At 35.5% G+C, this 15,108-nt stretch overlaps 1 protein-coding gene across 3 annotated transcripts; it reads right to left on the reverse strand.

Annotated features, from left to right (window-relative positions):
• Positions 1-622: 622 nt before the first annotated feature.
• Positions 623-12,175, reverse strand: LOC114648328 (C-C motif chemokine 3-like). 3 transcript variants are annotated; one of them, XM_051924285.1, is made up of 3 exons: positions 11,807-12,071; positions 1,659-1,770; positions 623-991 (listed from the first exon to the last, which is right to left on the reverse strand). In XM_051924285.1, exons 1-3 carry the CDS (start codon positions 11,874-11,876, stop codon positions 850-852), a joined length of 324 nt encoding a protein of 107 aa, XP_051780245.1. In that variant the 5' UTR covers positions 11,877-12,071; the 3' UTR covers positions 623-849. The 3 variants fall into 3 exon arrangements, with proteins under 3 accessions (XP_051780245.1, XP_028653139.1, XP_028653140.1); XM_028797306.2 differs by lacking the exon at positions 11,807-12,071 and adding an exon at positions 2,266-2,491; XM_028797307.2 differs by lacking the exons at positions 623-991; positions 1,659-1,770 and adding exons at positions 10,150-10,517; positions 11,200-11,311 and having other exon boundaries at positions 11,807-12,175.
• Between the last annotated feature and the right edge of the window lie 2,933 nt (positions 12,176-15,108).

Here is a 15,108-nt window from a genome sequence, read left to right on the forward strand (position 1 = left end):
GAAGTTGAAATAGACATTAAGTCTTAGATTTAATGATCAACGTTCAAATGTGCAAAATGAGGTTCTTTATTAGGTCACAAGTTCAGCCTCAATGACTGTATAAAGTGCTTCATAATGCTAAAAGCTTTTCAGCGGGACCGCTTCTGCTCTGTATCAAGAGGGTTTGTACATTTAGTGAAGATTGCTCCAGGTACTTTTAGTGGAAGGTAGTGTTGCTGGCATAGACCACTTAGAGTTTTAACATGCTGAAGGGATTATGTCTCATTTATAGTCCGAGTACAAGTAGGCAAAAACATCACAGAATTATTGTTCAGAGAACAGAGCTCAAGTCCAATAAATTTACAGTAGCTAACTAATAACTTTTTTGATACATTAAATCTCTTGTTTTCTAGTGGCCAATCCTACAACTGGATAAGGGCATGACAAAAAAATTATCACAAGAAAAGAATGCTTCTGTCGGGTCTACAAAGAGGATAATAAAAGTGAATGCACAGTTGTATTAATGTGGACACCCTTTGGAAAGCACCAACGGAACTGGAAAATGTAAAATGTTCTGTGAGAGAGAATTTGGTGTGTGAGAATTTGAAAGAACTGATGGTTCAAAATAATTAAAGCAGTGATATATTATTAACAAGTATTTTATTCTGAATTCAAAACTTTCCTTATTATATTTAATTAAACATATTTAAATATTTTTTTAAGGAGTTTGTACTTTATGAGACCCAAAAAGTAAAATATCAATCGTATATACAGTAGATCCATTTATAAATGGCAGCATACATAACATTTTCTGAAGTCCAGTGACTGTAATGTTGGTCTGTTTGGATAAATGTGGCAAAGCTTTTCCTCTCACTTTTTTCCAACAGAAGGGACATCAGTGTTTAACTCTTCAGGGTATGTATTAAAAATTGCATTCAGATGATCAACGCTATCTTTGACCCATTTCTGTTTAGGATCAGCACAGACCAGATGACCTTTTCTTGTGATGAATCTGCAGAACAAAGTATGAAAAAAGATGATGAACAAGTTTATTAATTTACACGCAGTAATAATATTAGGGTTTGATCATTACATCTTTGAAGCTTATTGGTAAGTTAGTGGTAAAGCAATCTTTTAATTCTGGTAAATATTTCATTTCCTTTGATATTAGCATGCTTTATTTGGAATTTCATTTATATACAGTAAACATGATTTAAATGGAAATCACATTGCTTCTGTTTTAATTCCTATTCATCTCAAAGAGCTTGTAATGTTGACTAGACATAGAGGAATATTTTCTTCAGCCTGCCATGATGGTTTCTTATTATGATTTGCTTTCAGTGGGAAGGCTGGAGAAATGTAGGAGATTGCAGAGCTGCATCAGTGTGTGTGTGTGTGTGGCAGCCACAACCACAACCAACAGTAACAAGCTCTAGCCCAGAGCTTGACTGCGTATTGAAAAGTCACTTAGAACAACATGCACTATACATATCCACCAGCATATACACTATATAGGCACCTACTGTACTCTATGTATAGCATGTTGAGTTATGTAAAATTTCCTGTTGTACTGCTCTAGCTGAATCTGTAATAAAAGGTCTCACCCTGTCACATATATTCATAAATGCTACACCCACTAATTTAAAGTTCTTTTTTAGCTTACGTAAAGTTATACTTACACAATGCCAGGTCTAGTGCAGTCTGATCGTGTTCTTTCAAAATTGGACAACATTTTTAAAGGGATCCTTTTTTCCAAATAACTGAAGCAGCATTTTGATGGTTTATTTGTATCTATAAAATAAATAATTAAAAATATTACAGAGTTGTAAGTACTGTACACAGATCATGTGTAGTGATTCAGACTATTTACTATTGCTTCAGAATTACAATCTACTGTACCTAACCTATTTTTACAGTTTTTGCTTTCATTTAAAAAGCACAGACTAAAATAAAAATGGTAAAAGTACTGATTTCGCCTACACAAAGTTATCAAATCCTGTTTGTCTTGAATGGCTTATATCATTTAAATGTCTCACATACTAATATTATTTACAATGCTTAATAATTAAAAAGACAAAAAAACTGAAATATCAGACTGATTACTTCATAAGATATCAAGATACACAATATATGTATTAAAAAACATTACTATGGGATTTGGTTTTTTTTATTTCTCAATACCTTTTTAAATATCACAATCTATTTATGTCATGTAACAGAAATAATTTCATATAATTAGTGCAATGATGTTTTTAGTTAGCAGTGATTCTCCAATGCCCAACTTACTTTGTCCAGAGATCTGTGAGCACAAGCCTGCGAAGAGGACAACTGCAATGAACACGGCTGATGATTTCATTTCTTCTCTTTGTTGGATGTTCTCCTTTAAGCTTGTGTTCAGTCAGATTTGCGTCTCTGTGTTCTTTTGGTGTCTTCTTGTCCATTTATATAGGCAAAAGAATTTGAGTGGGCACTTCCAAACATTGATAAATTCCGCTACGTTTTCAGAAACTGTGTGGTTGCACTTCTCTTGAAGAGCAAACCCTCAGATTTCAAAAAAACACGCAGCCTTCTAAGTGCACTGAAAAAAAATCTCCTTCAACTCTACGTACTAAAGGAAGTCAAATTTCTTGTATTTCTTACAGCCACAGTATTTAACAATAGAGGAAATACCTGCCATAAAAGAGGTATTTGCTTAGAAATCTGTACTGTGGTAAGCAGAAATTTCCCATCTTTTGAATTTTTTAACTAATATAAATTAAATGTACAGCAGTGCTATATACAGCAATACTGCAGTATGTTACTCTTTTTTAATTGTGTTTACTGTGTATTTGTTAAATTTAAATCCCAATATTGTTCCACCAATTTGCAACACATACATAACACTTGTTTAAAGTGCAATATTTCAAGAGTCACAGCTTTGCTTAGTGCAACTATTTCCTGACACCTACAGTGGATATAGAAAAGAATCCCCCCCTTTGAAAATATTCACATTTTGTTGCTTTACAGCCTAAAATAAACACTCACACACAAAATATTTTTTTAGCTTTGTTTTCTTGAAGCAACCTTTAACATCCTGGTCAAGCATATAATAGCACAGTTCAGAAAAATTATAATAAATAAAAGACAAGCATCACTGAGATTGATTAAAGAACACCCACCTCCCAAATAATACTCAATACCACATAAACTCAATCAGGTGTAAGTAATCACTTTCTCCATTGCACACTGAGGTCATTGGCTTCCACCTGCGATCAGTTGTTATCAATGGAATTAGTTTAGCTATTCCTGGAGCATTCCAGTGTTTGGTAATGCAACTAAAAGCAAACAACTGACTATGGGTGGTAAGGCACTTTCAAAAGATCTCAGAGATAAAGTTGTGGACAGGCACAAGTCAGGAGATGAACACAAAAAGATCTCAAAAGCTTTATCAATCCTTAGGAGCACAGTAAAATCCATAATTAAGAATGGACAATGTTTGGTACTACTATTACCCTCCCTGGATAAGGCCGTCCCTCCAAACTGGATGGAAGAGGGATGAGGAAACTGGTCAGAGTCAATGTTGAAGGAGTAACAGCACCTTATGCCAATGAGTCAAAAATTAATTGTTTGCATGTGACAACAATATCACAAATGCTCCACAAATGTGGCTTGTATGGGAGGGTTGTAAGTAATAAGCCACTTCTCAAAAAAGGCCACATTAAGTCTCAATTGAGCTTTTCCAAAAGATACCTTGAAGATTCTGAGGCCAAATGGAAAATTGTGTCATGGTCAGATGAGACCAAAATAGATCTATTTGGCCTCAACACCCAACCGTACACCTGGCAGAAAGCCAATACAGCTTACCATCCAAAACACACCATACCTACCGTAAAACATGGAGGTGGTAGGAGGTGTTTATCTGCAGCAGGGACTGGGGCACTTGTCAGGGTAGAAGAAAAAACAGGGTGCAAAATATCAATAAATTTTGGAAGAAAACCTGCATCCAGAAAGTTGAGGATAGATAGAAGGATCACCTTTCAACATAACAATGACCAGAAGCACACAACAAAATTGACTACACAGTGGATGAAGGAGAAAAATGTGAATGTCCTTGTGTACTCCAGTCAGCGTCTAGACTTAAACCCTATTGAAAATCTATTGAATGATTTGAAATTTTCAGACCATCTGCACCCACCATCCAGTCTGACTGGAAGTGATTAGATCTGTAAATGCAAGTAGGCAAATACTGCTCAGTCTAGATGTGCAAAATTGGTGCAGAAGAATCCCAACAAAATCAAGGCTGTACTTAAAGCAAAAGGTGGTTCCACAAAGTACTGACACAGGGAGGGTGACCCTCTACTAATTCAAACTTTATCAGTTTTTCATTTATTATTATTTTTCCAAACTGTTGCTATCACATCTTTGACTTGGCTGTTGTATGTTTTTTTGAGTAAAAAGATAAAAAAGATTTCCGTGTGTATGTTTATTTTAGGCCATAAAGGAAGAAAATTGAATATTTTTAAAGGGGGTGATCCTCTTCTATACCAACTGTATATTCAAAATACAAACTCTTCTAAAAATAGCATATTTTTAAAATCAATAATTGTAACATTTTTATTGAAGATAAGCATCTTTATTGTAAATATATATTGTCAAAATTAACCAATTGTTAGTGGTACCAGAAGAGCACAAGAGGTGAAAACACCAGGCATTCCCAGGTTTGGAGAACTTGTTACTACCTTACTCTTTTAAGTCTGGAAAGACTAGTTTGGAAATTATCATTACCTTAAACCTGTATGGTGGCATCAGACTGAAATTAGAGGGATTATCATTTGTAGGAAACAGGAACAAACTACAGAGCCGTGTAGTTGAAGCAAAAACTTTGATATCCTTTAAGAAGTGACTGGATGAAAAATCGGGACAGCTTAGCTATTAGCTGAACAAACAAGATTTATAGACTGAATGGTCACCTCTCATTTGTCAGACTTTTTATATTCTTATTTTTATGCTGTTCATTTAGAACAGTGGCTCACAAATTCAGACCTGGAGACGCTCATTGGCTGCAGATATTTGTTCCAACCAGATTCACAATAAGTGATAATAATTGATCTCATTTTGTTACCTGGTCTTTTTTTCTCATATCTTATTGGGGTTTTGGTGTTTCCCACAATTCTACCTGTTACATCATCAGAGAAACGGTTTAAAAGATTGCTCCAAACATTTCCAAACTTTCAGAGTTTCCCAAATAGACCTTGTGCTTTTTGGGCACCTGTTTTTTTGATCTTTTGCTCTCAGTTTGGATTACTGATTTTTTCATTACATTTTGAATTTGTCAGGAAGATAAGATCTACTTTCAGTTTTGACCTTAGCTCGCCTTATGGCTAAATGCATCTCCTGGCACTCTTCACTAAAAACAATAATGTCTCACTTTGAGTCAGTATATCAACATAAGTACAGCACATCTGATTCTTCCATGTATAATTTGACATCTCCAACTGTAGACTGTACCTTGTTATAATTGGGGGTTCTTTTTATTTTTCTTTTAACTAGTTTTGTTGCATGTGGAATGAATTTCACTAAATATTTTGTGGAATTAAGCTTGTTTTAAAAATCCTTAAACTATTTAGTGTCAGTACATGCTGCTATTTTCTTTTACCATGGGTTCCTCCACATTAAATGCTTTGTTTTGTATGTGTTCTTCTATGTGCTCTATATGTGTGAATCACTATGTGCTTCTTAAATGGGTTTTCTCTTCCTCCGACAGGACACAGAATTCATTATATTCATGATATTACAGCTCTCTGAATAATTAAAATACTGAGATGTATACTTGATATCATTTTCATGATGATAGGAATTAAAGCATGTACTAAACATGGGAACACAGTGGTGCAGTGATAGTGACGAGCTGGTGCCCTGTCCAGAGATTGTTCCTGCCTCATGAAAGATGCTTGCTGCACCGTGTGCGACCTTCAATGAAATAATTTATTGCAGCAGTACTGTCTCTTTTAAATGTACTAACCTCCAATTCTTGTCCTTCCTTTTCTTTCTCCAAGTAACCAATTGCCACACAATCAACTCTGTAATAGACGTTAAACCATCTGTAAGCTTAGAACACCGATTCTTCAAAACTTTTAAGGAACATTGAAATATCTTCGTAGTACATGTTGAATTATTCTATCCATCTATCCTTCCAATGTTGCGCCAGCCCCAGCAAGAATGCAGAGCTAGGCAGGAACAATCCCTGAACTAGCTAGCGCTGCGACACCGTGTCGTCACATGTTTAATTATTAACAATATAGATTATTTAAATGATGGTAGCATTTTATCTGTATAATGTAATGAACATATTTTGCTGCATTTCATCTTAAAAATGATATCGACATCATATGTACATATGTGCTTTATAAAGTGGCTCAAGTTGTGCAATATTATAACTGATAAGTTTATAGTGAGGTAATTGTACTAATACGTACAAACAGTTCTACAAGGAGCACTTGATGGACTGATTGAGTGCATTTATAGTTCTTTAAATGAAACATTTTCTGAACCGCGAGGTCTGTACAGGAAAGGCTCTGAAGCATTTGCCGCATGAGAGCAGCTCAAATAGGCAGCATGGCTGAGGCAGCGTGTGCTTGATATTGTATACCGATAATTCACTTTCCAATCAGCTGCTGTAGAGCTGTGATTCCACACTCAGATACAGTGATATAAATACTCCGAGTGGTGCAGTTAGAGTAATATGGAAAAAGATGATCCGCTGTGACAACCCCTAACGGGAGCAGCTGAAAGAAGAAGAAGAAGAAGAAGAAGGTGCAGTGAGAGTAACAACGCTAAAGCTGCTAAGGTATTTGGACTAGTTTGGCCATTCCGTGAACCATTATTTTGTTACAGGTTAATTACAATCAGATGCCTTAAACTAATAAACAATATGCGGTTAATTTCAGTGTATTTATAAAGCCATGTCAGGGATGTGGATCTAAAAAAGAAAGGGAAACCACACTAGAACAAAAGCACTGCTTTGACACTGGGTGTCCCCAGTTTCCAAACCAAGTGGAAAACTTGTATACGCCACGATTTATACATGAGGCCCCTAGTCACCCCCGTCTCATTGTTTCAAAGACTAGAAGACTTTGCTGCCTACCCTACAGGTATAGAAGCACCAAAAGTAATTATAGGGGACAATTTATCTGTAATTTTAAGTTCCCATATTTGTTAGAGATCAGAATAATTCTAAGAAACCCAACAAAAAACTTGTTGCCAGCTATATACTAGAGAAATGTTCTCAATTAAATTGCTATACCTCTTACAAGGCACTTGATGGTGTACCTAATTCAGCAATTCATCCTCTCCTTTGGGCTCAGCAACCTATTGCTCTTAGTAAAACAAACTTTGTGTGTGGACAGAACATGCATTCCTGTTGCTCAGAGGGTGCTGTGGGTGCTATTTAATTGCTTATGTGTTTTCTCATGTGACTGTTCACTCTTCATTGCTACCCCAAAAAATGTCTAAACTTTCTCATACTGAATTGTGTATTGATGTTGTTTTTCCCATGCCTTATCCATATGGAATTCCCATGAAAGTAAGAATTTTGGAAATTTCACTAGCTCTGGTCTTAAAGATGTCTCTTCTAAAATGGTTTCCTTGTGCAGTATTACTCTTTAAAATTGTATGGCTTTAGAGATGCTTCTGACTGTTCTTGGCACACAATACTATACTTATGAACCTTTGAGGTTAAAGTACCCTTCAAGAACACTTTTACATGGTAAAACAGCTGACAAATATAAGCAGATTCGTATCCATCATGCAGTATCAACAGGGAAGTATTGGATCGCTCAAAACTTCTTTCTGTAGCAGGACAATGACTGCAACCACACAGCCAAGAACTATCATAAAGGGCTATCTCCAGATAAAAAGAAGAAAAATGTTTTCTTCAGCAGATGGTATACTCTGCACAGGGCCCTAATCTAAAAAATAATCGAGGTTGCCTGGGATTACTTGCAGAAGCTGATGCAGTCAGTCTGCAGAAGAGTAGAAAATATAATGACAGTGAACCTAAGAACACAGATAGAGTATAGTTTTAAAGGCAAAGGTTAATCACACAAGTATTTTTTTGATATTAAGAAGTTAGTTTATCTTTGTCCCTTTTATTAATGAACAATAACATTTAACACAATCAGGGTATAAAAAGTACAGAAATACAATACAGCTCCTTTTATCTTTGACTCAGGAGCATTTCCTGGGCTAGGAAATGATTAGACGGAAGTCCCACAAAATAGGGACAATATCTCCCTGCGGAGTTCCTGGTAGCACACACGGAACCCAACAGGGCTGTATGCTGGAATTCCAATTTCCATGATGCCCTGTACAGTAGATATCTAAAGAGGACTCAATTCCAAAGGATGCTGCCCTCTAGTGTATGATGGGATACAGTAACTAGATTCTGTTGTCTCCCCTGGTCCTTCCAACATAGTGGCCTCCCTGCCAAGTAAGTATCCTTGTTTCCATCTGGTCAGAGAGCCTGTCCTTCCAGTTTCTTTTATGTTAGTGCCTTTTCCAGGCAAAGAATCACCCTCTGGGACATCCATCCACCTCCTGCGGCACTCACACTACATACAAGGCATGAAATAAAATACAAATTAGTAACATATTGATATATATTTTTAACACAAGTATAACCTCCCAGAAGACAAAAATCATTATTTTTTGCAACTTCACTTTACAGAATTATGTACCTAAGACCTTTACATAGCACCATGTAAGAGAATGTTCTTTAACCAATATCAGACTGCATTACAACTTCACGGAGTACAGTATAAATAGTGACTGTTGCTGATAGCATTGTGAACTCTTTGTTTGCTGTGGAAAGAAGAACTAATGTTTTGTCCTTGCACAAATATATCAGTGAAAAGTTGTAGTTTCCCTTCTTGCACATGGTTAACTTTGTAAATCTTGACATGATTTAGGTTTGCACAACCTGGAGTATGTTTTCAGAGGTATGCATGAATATGGACTTCAGGATTACTGTGCTACACCATTTTGCTTTGTGTTTGCATTGTTTTTGCATACTTGGTATTAATTGATACCTCATTTCTGCGGTCTTTAGACTCTGCCATGAGAATTGCTCCTGTTAATAATTTTCATGGCAAGTATATCAAGACACAGCTGAGGCTTGGTAAACATACAAATTATGACCTAAGCATTGTATTTCTGTAATTGTTTCTCTTGGCTTATTTTGATATTTGGACATTTCTGGAACATGTAGTGGTTGGAATAAGTATACAGTCACTTTGAGGTAAATGACATCCCTAAAAATAAGAGAAATCCTCTTAGAGATGAGTAAGGAGAACCCCTCAAATGGAAGAGTTTAAGAACTTTAGGGTCTTTTTTCAATAGATTGTGGAGGTGAATGCAAGTTTCTCTTTATCCCCATTGAAGTTGAAATAGACATTAAGTCCTAGATTTAATGATCAACGTTCAAATGTGCAAAATGAGGTTCTTTATTAGGTCACAAGTTCAGCCTCAATGACTGTATAAAGTGCTTCATAATGCTAAAAGCTTTTGAGCGGGACCGCTTCTGCTCTGTATCAAGAGGGTTTGTACATTTACTGAAGATTGCCCCAGGTACTTTTAGTGGAAGGTAGTGTTGCTGGCATAGACCACTTAGAGTTTTAACATGCTGAAGGGATTATGTCTCATTTATAGTCCGAGTACAAGTAGGCAAAAACATCACAGAATTATTGTTCAGAGAACAGAGCTCAAGTCCAATAAATGTACAGTAGCTAACTAAAAACGTTTTTGACACATTTAATTTCGTGTTGCCTAGTGGCCAATCCTACAACTGGATAAGGGCATGATAAAGAAATTATCACAAGAAAAGAATGCTTCCGTTGGGTCTACAAAGAGGATAATAAAAGTGAATGCACAGTTGTATTAATGTGGACACCCTTTGGAAAGCACCAACGGAACTGGAAAATGTAAAATGTTCTGTGAAAGAGAATTTGGTGTGGTGAGAATTTGAAAGAACTGATTGTCAGTTCTGCAAATCTGATACTTTCATTGGGGTTTTATATGCTTTACTTCTAGTGAGAAAGAAGCACAGGAACTGATGTAATGAGTATATCTTAAAAGAATAAATAAATTAAATAGAAGCAATGCTGTATTGGAATACAAAATATTAAAACAGTGATGTATTATTAACAAGTATTTTATTCTGAATTCAAAACTTTCCTTATTATATTTCATTAAACATATTTAGATATTTTTTAAGGAGTTTGTACTTAAAGAGAGCCAAAAAGTAAAATATCAATCATATATACAGTAGATCCATTTATAAATGGCAGCATATATAACATTTCCTGAAGTCCAGTGACTGTAATGTTGGTCTGATCGGATAAATGTGGAAAAGCTTTTCCTCTCACTTTTTTCCAACAGAAGGGGCATCAGTCTTTAAATCTTCAGGGTATGCTTTAAAAATTGCATTCAGATGATCAACACTATCTTTGACCCATTTCTGTTCAGGATCAGCACAGAGCAGATGACCTTTTCTTGTGGTGAATCTGCAGAACAAAGTATGAAAAAAGATGATGAACAAGTTTATTAATTTACATGCAGTAATAATATTAGGGTTTGATCATTACATCTTTGAAGCTTATTGGTAAGTTAGTGGCAAAGCAACCTTTTAATTCTGGTAAATATTTCATTTCCTTTGATACTAGCATGCTTTATTTGGAATTTCATTTATATACAGTAAACATGATTTAAATGGAAATCACATTGCTTCTATTTTAATTCCTACTCATCTGAGAGAGCTTGTAATGTTGAATTGGTTTGAAAATACCTAGAGGAATATTTTCTTCAGCCTGCCATGATGGTTTCTTATTATGATTTGCTTTCAGTGGGAAGGCTGGAGAAATGTAGGAGATTGCAGAGCTGCATCAGTGTGTGTGGCAGCCACAACCGCAACCAACAGTAACAAGCTATAGCCCAGAGCTTGACTGCGTATTGAAAAGTCACTTAGTCTTCAGATCAAGAACAACATGCACTATACATATCCACCAGTATATACACTATATAGGCACCTACTGTACTCTATGTATAGCATGTTGAGTTATGTAAAATTTCCTGTTGTACTGCTCTAGCTGAATCTGTAATAAAAGGTCTCACCCTGTCACATATATTCAGAAATGCTACACCCAGTAATTTAAAGTTCTTTCTCAGCTTATGTAAAGTTATACTTACACAATGCCAGGTTTAGTGCAGTCTGATCGTGTTCTTTCATAGTTGGATACCATTCTTAAAGGGATCCTTGTTTCCAAATAACTGAAGCAGCATTTTGAAGGTTGATTGGTATCTATAAAATAAATAATTAAAAATATTACAGAGTTGCAAGTACTGTACACAGATCATGTGTAGTGATTCAGACTATTTACTATTGCTTCAGAATTACAATCTACTGTACCTAACCTATTTTTACAGTTTTTGCTTTCATTTAAAAAGCACAAACTAAAATAAAAATTGTAAAAGTACTGATTTCGCCTACACAAAGTTATCAAATCCTATTTGTCTTGAATGGCTTATATCATTTAAATGTCTCACATACTAATATTATTTACAATGCTTAATAATTAAAAAGACAAAAAAACTGAAATATCAGACTGATTACTTCATAAGATATCAAGATACACAATATATGTATTAAAAAACATTTCTATGGGATTTGTTTTTTTTTATTTCTCAATACCTTTTTAAATATCACAATCTATTTATGTCATGTAACAGAAATAATTTCATATAATTAGTGCAATGATGTTTTTAGTTAGCAATGATTCTCCAATGCCCAACTTACTTTGTCCAGAGATCTGTGAGCACAAGCCTGCGAAGAGGACAACAGCAATGAACACGGCTGATGATTTCATTTCTTCTCTTTGTTGGATGTTCTCCTTTAAGCTTGTGTTCAGTCAGATTTGCGTCTCTGTGTTCTTTTGGTGTCTTCTTGTCCATTTATATAGGCAAAAGGATTTGAGTGGGCACTTCCAAACATTGATAAATTCCGCTACGTTTTCAGAAACTGTGTGGTTGCACTTCTCTTGAAGAGCAAACCCTCAGATTTCAAAAAAACACGCAGCATTCTATGTGCACTGAAAAAAAAATCTCCTTCAACTCTACGTACTAAAGGAAGTCACATTTCTTGTATTTCTTACAGCCACATTATTTAACAATAGAGGAAATACCTGCCATAAAAGAGGTATTTGCTTAGAAATCTTTACTGTGGTAAGCAGAAATTTCCCATCTTTTGAATTTTTTAACTAATATAAATTAAATGTACAGCATTGCTGTATACAGCAATACTGCAGTATGTTACTCTTTTTTAATTGTGTTTACTGTGTATTTGTTAAATTTAAATTCAAGTATTGATCCACCAATTTGCAACTCATACATAACACTTGTTTAAAGTGCAATATTTCAAGAGTCACAGCTTTGCTTAGTGCAACTATTTCCTGACACCTACAGTGGATATAGAAAAGAATCCCCCCCTTTGAAAATATTCACATTTTGTTGCTTTACAGCCTAAAATAAACACAGACACAAAAAATATTTTTTTAGCTTTGTTTACTTGAAGCAACCTTTAACATCCTGGTCAAATATATAATAGCACAGTTCGGAAAAATTATAATAAATAAAAGACAAGCATCACTGAGATTGATTAAAGAACACCCACCTCCCAAATAATACTCAATACCACATAAACTCAATCAGATGTAATTAATCACTTTCTCCATTGCACACTGAGGTCATTGGCTTCCACCTGAGATCAGTTGTTATCAATGGAATTAGTTTAGCTATTCCTGGAGCATTCCAGTGTTTGGTAATGCAACTAAAAGCAAACAACTGACTATGGGTGGTAAGGCACTTTCAAAAGATCTCAGAGATAAAGTTGTGGACAGGCACAAGTCAGGAGATGAACACAAAAAGATTTCAAAAGCTTTATCAATCCTTAGGAGCACAGTAAAATCCATAATTAAGAATGGACAATGTTTGGTACTACTAGGACCCTCCCTGGATAAGGCCGTCCCTCCAAACTGGATGGAAGAGGGATGAGGAAACTGGTCAGAGTCAATGTTGAAGGAGTAACAGCACCTTATGCCAATGAGTCAAAAATTCATTGTTTGCATGTGACAACAATATCACAAGTGCTCCACAAATGTGTCTTGTATGGGAGGGTTGTAAGTAATAAGCCACTTCTCAAAAAAGGCCACATTAAGTCTCAATCGAACTTTTCCAAAAGATACCTTGAAGATTCTGAGGCCAAATGGAAAATTGTGTCATGGTCAGATGAGACCAAAATAGATCTCTTTGGCCTCAACACCCAACCGTACACCTGGCAGAAAGCCAATACAGCTTACCATCCAAAACACACCATACCTACCGTAAAACATGGAGGTGGTAGGAGGTGTTTATCTGCAGCAGGGACTGGGACACTTGTCAGGGTAGAAGAAAAAACAGGGTGCAAAATATCATTAAATTTTGGAAGAAAACCTGCATCCAGAAAGTTGAGGATAGATAGAAGGATCACCTTTCAACATAACAATGACCAGAAGCACACAACAAAATTGACTACACAGTGGATGAAGGAGAAAAATGTGAATGTCCTTGCATACTCCAGTCAGCGTCTAGACTTAAACCCTATTGAAAATCTATTGAATGATTTGAAATTTTCAGACCATCTGCACTCACCATCCAGTCTGACTGGAAGTGATTAGATCTTTAAATGCAAGTAGGCAAATACTGCTCAGTCTAGATGTGCAAAATTGGTGCAGAAGAATCCCAACAAAATCAAGGCTGTACTTAAAGCAAAAGGTGGTTCCACAAAGTACTGACACAGGGAGGGTGACCCTCTACTAATTCAAACTTTATCAGTTTTTCATTTATTATTATTTTTCCAAACTGTTGCTATCACATCTTTGACTTGGCTGTTGTATGTTTCTTTGAGTAAAAAGATAAAAAAGATTTCCGTGTGTATGTTTATTTTAGGCCATAAAGGAAGAAAATTGAATATTTTTAAAGGGGGTGATCCTCTTCTATACCAACTGTATATTCAAAATACAAACTCTTCTAAAAATAGCATATTTTTAAAATCAATAATTGTAACATTTTTATTGAAGATAAGCATCTTTATTGTAAATATATATTGTCAAAATTAACCAATTGTTAGTGGTACCAGAAGAGCACAAGAGGTGAAAACACCAGGCATTCCCAGGTTTGGAGAACTTGTTACTACCTTACTCTTTTAAGTCTGGAAAGACTAGTTTGGAAATTATCATTACCGTAAACCTGTATGGTGGCATCAGACTGAAATTAGAGGGATTATCATTTGTAGGAAACAGGAACAAACTACAGAGCCGTGTAGTTGAAGCAAAAACTTTGATATCCTTTAAGAAGTGACTGGATGAAAAATTGGGACATCTTAGCTATTAGCTGAACAAACAAGATTTATAGACTGAATGGTCACCTCTCATTTGTCAGACTTTTTATATTCTTATTTTTATGCTGTTCATTTAGAACAGTGGCTCACAAATTCAGTCCTGGAGACGCTCATTGGCTGCAGATATTTGTTCCAACCAGATTCACAATAAGTGATAATAATTGATCTCATTTTGTTACCTGGTCTTTTTTCTCATATCTTATTGGGGCTTTTTGGTGTTTCCCATAATTCTGCCTGTTACATCATCAGAGAAACGGTTTAAAAGATTGCTCCAAACATTTCTAAACTTTCAGAGTTTCTCAAATAGACCTTGTGCTTTTTGGGCACCTGTTTTTTTGATCTCTTGCTCTCAATTTGGATTACTGATTTTTTCATTACATTTTGAATTTGTCAGGAAGAAAAGATTTACTTTCAGTTCTGACCTTAGCTTGCCTTATGGCTAAACAGATCTCCTGGCCCTCTTCACTAAAACCAATAATGTCTCACTTGGAGTCAGTATATCAACATAAGTACAGCACACCTGTTCTGTGTCACACTCAGAGTGAAGCATCTGTTTCTTCCACAATTTCTTGGTATAAGAGGTATAATGAGACATCTCCAGCTGTAGACTGTACCTTGTTATAATTGGGGGTTCTTTTTATTTTTCTTTGAACTAGTTTTGGAGC

Source organism: Erpetoichthys calabaricus, chromosome 3 (genome assembly GCF_900747795.2).
Source record: "Erpetoichthys calabaricus chromosome 3, fErpCal1.3, whole genome shotgun sequence".
NCBI lineage: Eukaryota > Metazoa > Chordata > Cladistia > Polypteriformes > Polypteridae > Erpetoichthys > Erpetoichthys calabaricus.

Bases quoted from the DNA above. Each gene is read 5' to 3' on its own strand.
- LOC114648328 (XM_051924285.1), bottom strand. From the start codon at position 11,876: ATGAAATCATCAGCCGTGTTCATTGCTGTTGTCCTCTTCGCAGGCTTG. The intron at 1,771-11,806 runs GTAAGTTGGGCA...TTTATTTTATAG, and splicing joins CTCACAGATCTCTGGACAAA to ATACAAATAAACCATCAAAA. The intron at 992-1,658 runs GTAAGTATAACT...TTTGTTCTGCAG, and splicing joins TGCACTAGACCTGGCATTGT to ATTCATCACAAGAAAAGGTC.